The sequence below is a fragment of the Lissotriton helveticus genome, chromosome 6 (genome assembly GCF_964261635.1).
Source record: "Lissotriton helveticus chromosome 6, aLisHel1.1, whole genome shotgun sequence".
Taxonomy (NCBI): domain Eukaryota; kingdom Metazoa; phylum Chordata; class Amphibia; order Caudata; family Salamandridae; genus Lissotriton; species Lissotriton helveticus.
In genome coordinates, this window is record NC_136067.1 from 254715133 (window position 1) to 254724413 (window position 9281).

General features: G+C 40.5%; 1 protein-coding gene across 8 annotated transcripts in view; it reads left to right on the plus strand.

The window, feature by feature from the left end:
• Positions 1-9281, plus strand: part of ITSN2 (intersectin 2) — a 1402222-nt gene that overhangs the window by 670607 nt on the left and 722334 nt on the right. For all 8 annotated transcript variants that reach the window (XM_078647702.1, XM_078647706.1, XM_078647705.1 and 5 more), the window contains one exon: positions 7788-8251. In XM_078647702.1, the coding sequence (XP_078503828.1) occupies positions 7788-8251 (464 nt within the window). The remainder of the gene's footprint in view (positions 1-7787; positions 8252-9281) is intronic.

Sequence of the window (9281 nt, forward strand, 5' to 3'; positions counted from 1 at the left end):
CCAGCGAATTCTCACACATTTCATCTAAAAAATACAAGATCGATGCTTTTATCAATTGCAACACACCCTATGTAGTATACATTTTGGGTTGTAGTTGCGATAGAATATATGTTGGGAGTACATCACGCCCACTAAAAAGCAGAATCCAGGAACACCGTAGGGCGATCATTAATAAGGACAGCCGCTATCCGGTCAGCACACATTATAATGATCACCATCCAATGGACCCAACCTTTTGGTTTTTGGGAATTGATCATATCCCTCAGGATACCCGGGGTGGTGATCGTGAGCTGGCACTACGACAAACGGAGGCAAAATGGATTTGTCGCCTTAGGGCCACCCAGACGGGGCACAATACGGATAGGGAAATCCATTTCTTCTTGGAGTAGTGCTGTAGGGACCTATCATGTTTCTCATGGTGAACACATATGGATACCATCTTAAACTGTAATTTGGTGCCATTCGTAATTTAGATACTAGATGGCAACCCTCTATATATGTTTTTAGTCACCATATGCTTTAATGTTGTTTGTGAACTATATGTTGAGATATTGCGTCATTATCTTTATCATTGGATGGTCAGTAGTGATGTGAATAGATTGCGTCATTATCTTTATCATTGGATGGTCAGTAGTGATGTGAATGGGTTTTCCCCAAAAAACTTCTAGGAAAAACAGTCGAGGGAGACCGTAAACCCCTTTTCCCCTTAAATTTTAATAGTAAAAATGGATTGCACGATGGTCACGCTCCTTCTACAAATATACGAGAATGTTCTCCTCACTTAGTCTTGGAATATATACAAATGTTCTTAGAACACGCTGCGAATAGTCAGTTGTCTTAAGTGATAACTGGTGAGATTTCGGGAGGGGGCCTGTCTTAATTGAGCTTTCATACACAAAAAACTCTTAACAAATATGCGCTCGTTATATTTTTGTACTGCATCATACCACCGTTTCTAAAATATTTTTTGTCTCGGTGATGGTAGCTTGAGGTCAGAAATCACCACTCTAAGATGGGGCTTCCCCGTCGGCTGAGGCCGACTAGGACCCCATCACGTGGTGAGGGTGCGCATTCCACGATGGCGCCACCTCGTTGGTTAGGTCCGAATTGGACTCTATCACTTGTGGAGTATGCGGACCACTAGGTACATTATCCCCCCTTTCCCTTTCCCTAAAGTAACCTCTTAGCTATGTGGATATAAAATCAAAAATTCTTTTAGTTACAATCACCATTCAAAGATGGCGCTTCCCCGTCGGCTGAGTCCGACTAGGACCGTGTCACGTGGTTAGGGTGCTTGTTACCGGGCACACCGGTGTGTCTAATCAACACATCCCTTTATAAACAGAATGGCGTGCATGGGTTCTTTGCAGAACGCCGTGTATGCCGAGAGCCGGATGACCGATACCCTATCACAGGTATGTGCTATAGACAGGGGCGCGGAATGGATTCCCTTGGTACTCGTTCCTATGGATATTATAACCGGTTATTCGTAATTGGGCTTTTTTTTTTTTAACTGTCATTTCAGGTTCGCGATTTACATTTTATGTTTCCGGCATTGCGCTGAAGTATTTGGGCAGGGGACTATATTTCGGGGAACCTTGAGGTTCGATATACAGTTAAGAGGCTGGCCCAAATCAAAAACTAGGTATGGCTACAAATTATGTTTACTCATGTTGTAAATTTCCCTAGGCTAACTTATATTTGCTTGGGAAATGAGGGCATTGTTGTTTTTTAAAAATGAGTCTCATTCTCACAATAGTACAGGCCCAATTCAGTGTGCTCTCTTGAATTAAGAGTAATATTACCATGGTTAAACTTTGTATGTTGTTAATATTGCGTTTTGTACTCAACATAGTATAGACTCGGCTCAGTGGGCTCGCTTAAATTCAAAGTAACATTTTGTCTTTCCTTCGGGGATCCAAGCTCTGGCTTCTGTTACGTGTTTAAAACTGAACGCTTTCTGAATACATATTGATTCGATTCATTTGTGATCCCTACAGGTTTTTAATCTCACCACGTGAGAAACCGGTTAACTTCATGATCTACAGGCTGACAAACGCCATCTTTTACCCTGGAGGTATATAAATATTGAACGGGAGCAATTATAATCTATGGTCATTACTTGGCTTCCGATCTATGACTAGAGTTGTAAAATAATCTTGTCATATTCTTTCGCTTATTCTTTAAAAGTGGATACTTACTTAGGAAACCGGATTGTAACGAATGGACATTGCTATTTGTTGTCCTTTTGGGGTTAAAATCCTTAGTTCTTGTTGGTCTATCTTCCTGGACTACTAATGTGCCTATACGTGCATGTCCAAACTGTTATATACCTTTGCTCTCTTTTATATTTAGAACGCACGTCCGGCCTGTACAAATTACTATTTGGATCTACATGATACTTTGAATCTCTCCTTTTGGAGTCTTGAGTTTATCAATTTTCGGTAAGCACTACTTATCCTCGGGGGCTTCACAATCTGGCGGGAGTTAGTCTTAATTAGGACTCCTCAATGTGGTATTTCTGCCAAGCGTCTGTACAATGGGGGTACTTAGAATAATATGTTACTCCCTATGACAATGGCCAAATTCTAGGACCTGAAATGAACCTGAATCTCTTGCTCAAGTCCCTCAGTGCAAATCGAAGGGTTTTCAGATATATAAACAGAGCCCCCACAATAACCAATCTGCTCTATGCATTCTGTTCGTATTATCTCAGTGTAAATATAATGGCGTAAAATCTGATATTCCTGTGGATGGTATATTTCATAGGACACTGCAAGGGTCGCAAGTGTTTTTTAGTAGGATCATTTTTAATAGGATATTTTTTCATGTACTGATAATATGTTTTTTACCTATGGTGATTATAACATTGTCTGAGCTGCTCTCTAGTCCACATGATTCTTTTTAAGGATTGTGGCAGTTAGGTGCTCTGTTGGGACTAGAGACATCACTATCAACCTTAATGGTTTTTTAACAATGTGTAGTATCTCAGTTTGTGTTTTCTTTGGGTTTTGTGAGTGTGTATTGTAATTGTATTAATATGTCGCAATTTTTATAAGAAAAACTTTTCTTTGTAAATTGTACGTTTAATTTTGTTGGTCTGTTTTGTTTATTGTATATTTATGTTATATATGTTGTAATTATTACAGCCCTGACGAAGTTCCAAAAGCCAAGAAAGGAACGAAACGCGTTGGCTGTGCCTATGATGTTTGAAAGAATTTGGAATAAAGAAGAATTTATACAAATAAGCAACTTCTGATATTGACTTTTTTGAGAGTGCACCTTCTACTTTGTTTCTATATTGTCATTAATTACGCATCCTGTGGCAGCGGATGTTGGAAGTGTTTGCACCACTGTTTACTAGGAACTATATGAATCGTTGTGCATGACCTGGTTTGCTGCTTTGGTCCTTCTGTTTAACTAGAATTTGAACATACATACAAGAGAGGACAAAGGAAGGAGAGCAAGAGGGGTGGAGTACAGAAACCAGGCTCTTGAAAACAAGGACCGGATTCTAAGAAACAGCAGTAACTTAACTGAAAAATTGTAGAAAAAAAAGAACACAAATGTAGGACCAGCAATCTGCACACTAGGATATGACTAGAAGTCTGCAGACAGAAGTAGGAACATTGAATGACAAGACCAGGAATGTGCATACAACAGGAACAGGAAAAGACGGGCTGTAGCAACAAAGTACTGGAACGGAGAAGCAGTAGTTGAAACACCAATACTAATAAACAAAACAGTAAAGAATGCATAAAGTACACTAAAAGTAGACGCAATTCTAATAGCAGCAAGAAAGCACAAGTTTGTGCAATCTCTGTAGGAAAGATGGTTTTGAGAATGCTGAGCACTGGCCTCACAAGAAAAAAAAGGTTACCCACTCAAAGGAGGAGCACAGGTGCAGTCAAAAAGCCAGGTGTGAGGAATTAACCAGGTGATGGGAAATACTAGGAAAACTAGCAGACAAAAGAAGGGAAATAGCAAATCCAGAGCCAGAGCGGGTATCATGGAGCGATGTCCAGAAAGCGTATCTCTATAGTTCAGTATAGCAATAAAAACAGTAATCTCAACAGAGGTACACCTGCAAGACATCCTCTAGGCACGTTCCTAAGGGCAGAAGGGTCTACATGGATCATAATGCATACCAGTGGTGATGTAGAAACCAGGACTGAAATGGAATGTGGAGAGAAAGTCTAAGAGATTGTTTTGACCTTAACTGACCAAAAGCCAGAACCCCAAAGGGCATTTGTGAGCAATACTGGTGGAAGGATGGCATAATTCTGCCTTGTGCAAGTATGTCTTTGTACACGATATTCTAAAGGAACTATTTTTTTTTAACAATGGATTTGAATTGATGTTAATACAAAGAGAACCCTGAAACAAGCAGTACGTTGGAATCAAGACAGTCGCAAGTTAACAAACATATACATAAACCTAGTCAGCAGAGAGAGGTTTGTAGCCCGAAGAGGCCCCACCATTTCCCCAGACCTTTTGATGTTTATAAGGACAGCCCCTTGCAGCGTAGAGAGGTTGCTCCATCTTTGTGCACCACTCTATGGCCTTATTCCAGGCCGTGGTCTCAGGCGAGAGTGCTGAGTTCGATCTCCGCGCTATGTCCCCTTTGGTGATCAATTGATCAATTTTCCCAATCCCACAATGATCACACCTATTCCCTCCTAAGTCTTCCAACTGGCTGAGGAGCACTATGTGGGCAAGCAATCTCTAGGCTGCTCCGGCACCCGAGACAGGGTGTCAAAGAGAGAGGTCCAGTCTCGCTCAATCAGAATGCATGCCCAAACTACATGAAAGAAATCTGCCCCCTCCTCGTTAGATCAGGGTCAGGCAGACGACTGATGCTGGCCTGCCCGCCAAAAGCCGCAGGGGAGTCAGAAATGTGGTATGAAGGAATTTCTCTTGTACCATGCAAAACCTGGAGGATATTGCCAATTTTCTTGGTTCTAAATGGACTATTTTAACTTGCAGCAGTATTTGTAATGGGCATATGTTTATCCTGCTGCAGTATTTCTCATCTTGCACTTTCCATCTTGTGACGCAGTTTTAAATTTCTCTTGTACATGATCAGCTGTCATTTAGGGATATTTGCTGTAATGGATTAGTTGGTTGTGTTATAGGCAACAAGGGGAGTCCAGTGGTATTTAATGGACCATTGGGTATAAGTATTTTAAAGGAACAAGAGTCCCTTACTGTAAGATACTTTAAAACATTTTACATAGAGATATAATGAAATCTATGTCAATTGTCCAGGTGGAATTGCAGATGGATTTATTAAAACTTATAGCGCATAATGAAGTGAGAAACACAACAAAAAAAAAGTCATAAAACTTTAAGACTCAGGCATTTTACATGTGACTACAATGAAGGCAAGAGAATCATGTCACATATGGCAGAAAGTACCAATGGTTACAAATCTAATTATATAACAGTTTTAGCAGTCATGGAACTGTTTGTCGACGACTTTTCGATTCCTTCATGGAGTATTGGGATCATCATGAGGACATAATGAATTATGCCTGACACGAAGATGCCTGCGAAATGAAACAACCCACTGGGTAGTTGAATGCCAAACCTGGGCAGGAGCCCTAGCAGTCCCGACGCTGCACAATGAAATCTGTTTAGAACGTAAATAATGAGCCGTATTTAGGAACCAAATTGTCGAGGCTGATATGAGCCAAGAAAACCTGCCAACCAAATTGAGCGGTGTGTACTAGCTGCTAATGCCAAAAGTGGAAAATTGATTTGTTGACAAAATCAGGCAGGCAGTAAAGTCAGATGTTGACTAAAAAGTGTAAATGTTTCATTGAAAACAAATACAAAATGTGTTCTGGTGAATGTAATGGGAAATGGTAGAATTGTCAAAAGAATGTCCATGTCTTCCAGGGGTTTGATTGGGACCCAGGGACCTCAAGTGACAGTATGCTGTCCGATGGAAGCTGGTTGTTAAGCCTGGTCAGAGTTTCAACCGTTTCATTTCAAGATAATTAGAGGAAGAAAATGTAAAGTAGGACCAACCTGGTGGCAGTTTCTGGGCAGGGCTCCCAGGCATGTTGGTTAGTCCAAAAAATGGATATCAGGTGTTAAAAAGGTCTGATCATGTATTGGAAATTATTTATAGTAGTTAGTCCCAAGTGAACCTTTCCATATTCCACATTATTCATATGATTGGATCTCAAGGCACTCCAACAGGATAGATGAGCAAGCAGGATCCAACAGAAGGAAAGAACACTCAGAGGAGTACTAGGGTCGCACCAGTGTTCAAATGTATCCTTCGACGGATGCCCCAGTGTTTATGAAGTGTAACTTTTTATCCAAAAACTGGACTAATGTCCTGCCTGACAAAGAATTTGAAATTACTAGTGAGGGCATCCCTTTAACTGCTGCATATCTTAGGCAATCTTCAGGGCACCACTTAATAGAATTCTGTAAAAAAAAAAGTCACCAGCCTTTGGTGGTCCTGGAACTTATCCTCCCTCCTAGACGTCAGGCTCACTAGACACATTTCTAGCACAGTGCTTGGAATGCCGTTATTCTAGCTGATTAAGGAACTTTCCCTGCTTCTTAGTCAGCCCATGTTACATTATGTGCTGTTTGTCCTCCTGTCCATGTTGTATATTGTATGTGCTGTGGAAGGTGGAGTGTTGGATTAGGCGATGGAGTGTTCTACTTGGTGTCAGTTGAAGCTTGTGCTTCAGAGTATGCTGGGCCGAGCAAGAGTTAGCATCTGTTTTTTGTGCTGTGTGAGTGAGTGAGGAATTTGGACTTTAGAGGGTATGTGTGGTGCTTTTCAATGATAATTAACCTGCCTATTTCATCTTCTAATATCAGTACTTTCTCATTGCATCCTATCAAAAGGCTGAAGGTTGTTAAACACAACATGCAGTGCAGCCTTCCTCTTCCAGGCTGGTTTTGAATTTCTGTTGCATCAAGAATGGATTTTTAATATATAATGCCATTGGGTGATGATCAGAAGTCAGTCCATAGAAAGTTCCCACAATTCATGCTGCCATTTGTAAGATATAACATAAGATGCATTTGTAAGGTACATATTCACCTCTTGCAGCATCTTACACTGAATATCAGATATTGACTTCAGAAGGCCGATTCCACCAACTGCGATTGAAACCTGTTACCATGAGTTCAAGCGCAGGCTCCTGGATGCATTAGTCCACTGAGCCGTCAGCTCACTGGATACAGTGTGGCATAGTTCATGTTCTAGGAGTCTTCAAGTTCAATGTATTTCAGTGCAGTGTAGTGACCAAGAAGCTCCTGTCTCCCCTCCAATTTCACCCAGTCTCTTACCAGTGCAGTCCAGTCCACTTCAGAGGCATTTTGCTATTTTCTGCATTCACTATACCTGAATAACACACAGAGCAGAGGAGTCAATCTTGAGTGGGCCTATTCTTGAAGTGAACTAGGTGATTGCAATGCCCCTCAGTGGCAAATGATGTATAGGGCGGTAAAGCATCTTGTGCAGTGCTTTATCATATGTTGCTTATGAAGTGTGAGCTGACAAGTGGCATTATGCAGTTTCAGAAGACTTGAGGACCTCCTGTGACAAGTTTGACTACTTACTATGGCTCAGACAAACAATATTCTTTATCTTATAAATATATAAATATCAAAACGAATTGGTAAATCAATTCTGATTGCAGATTTGATCCTTTTTCACAGGATATGATTTTGATAATAATTGGTGTCATCCTTTCTGCGATTCAAATTGAGAATAATTAATACTTTTCTTCATGCACTTTCCATATATTTTATAGGCAAGCAAAACTAGAGAAGGAAAACCTTTGGAAGGAAAAAGTTCGTCTGGAAGAAGAAAACAAAAAGAAACGGCTTGAAGAGGAACAAAGACAGGAAAAAATCCGACTTGAAAAGCAGCAAGCTGAGGAGGCTGCTTCTAGACTCCGAGATCAGGAAGCCCAACAACAGAAGCTCGCAGAGGACAAACATCGTGAGCAGGAACAGAGAAGCAAAGAAGTGGAAGCTCAGAGGGAAGCAGAACAAAAGCAAAGACGGCAGGAAGAAGAGAGGAGAAAGCAGGAGCAAAGCAGGAAAGAAGCCGAAGATAAGCGCAAGCAGCAGGAGGAAGACAAAAAAAGAAATGAAATGCCAACTCGAAAAGAATCAGAAAAACGGATTTCTAAGATCAGTTTGGACGAAAAGTTTGTGGACAAGATTAAGCAAATTGGTGGAAGAAGCCTCAACAGTGAGAAACGTAAAGAAGGTACATTTTATATGCTACATTTACATTATTGGACATGGCTCAAAAGTAATTTTTAACTCAATATGCTTCTAGGAGGGCACCTTGAAAAACAGATAAATTAATCATAAAAAAGTGGTGGAGTCCTTACAATTGAGCACATTTTGTATCTGCAGCACCCTTGGTGTTGCATTATTTAACAATGCCAATAGCTCAAACTTTAATAATGCGAGACCTATTGCATTGCAAATGCTTGTTTTAGGCAGTCTTTGGTTAGGATATAGGTCTGAAAGAGGACTGGGCTTTTAAAACCTAGTCCAGCACAGCCAACCTTATATGGTAATCATTTAGGCAGAGGACATAAGGATTCAGAATAGTGTAATAACAAGCGAATAAATTACAAACAGGGGGTTTGTTATAATGCTGCTCTATGAGCACTAACTGTTTAAGTGTTTTTAATTGCTTTATGGGGGATAAGCTTCAAACTAGTACTAATCGTTAAATACGATAGTCTAAAAGAACAAGTAGTTTATCGATTATTACACATAAAGACTGATTTTTAAAATTGTTGCAATGGTTGCATGTTACATTTCCATGTGCAGATGCTTGTTCTGTAGTAGGGGATCTCTGTGTATAGTCATAATCTAGTGAATAGTCCCGCCCATGTGCGTGAACCCCGGAGCAATCAAAAATAATCTCTTAATATGTCGAAAAATGCAGAACTGCACAGACACTTAAGAGAGAATTTAAAGACAGATAATGCAGCCTATATCCACAGGCTACACTGTACAGTACTTCAACTAGAAATTTCACCAAAAATCCACAAACAGCAAAGCCTGTCTGGATTTCCCTTGCTTTAACAGCAAAACCCCTCTGGAATAATAGAGAGGAAGACATGGACAGACAAGCCCCATAGGCTGCCATTATGTGGTTCAAAACAGGATACTGTGCCTTTAAGATTAAGAGAACCTTCCAGAACTTCACAGTATCCCAGAATGCACTGCAGGTCCCTTTTACTTTCAGTGATTTTTTCCGGCTCCTGCTTGTGGAGCAT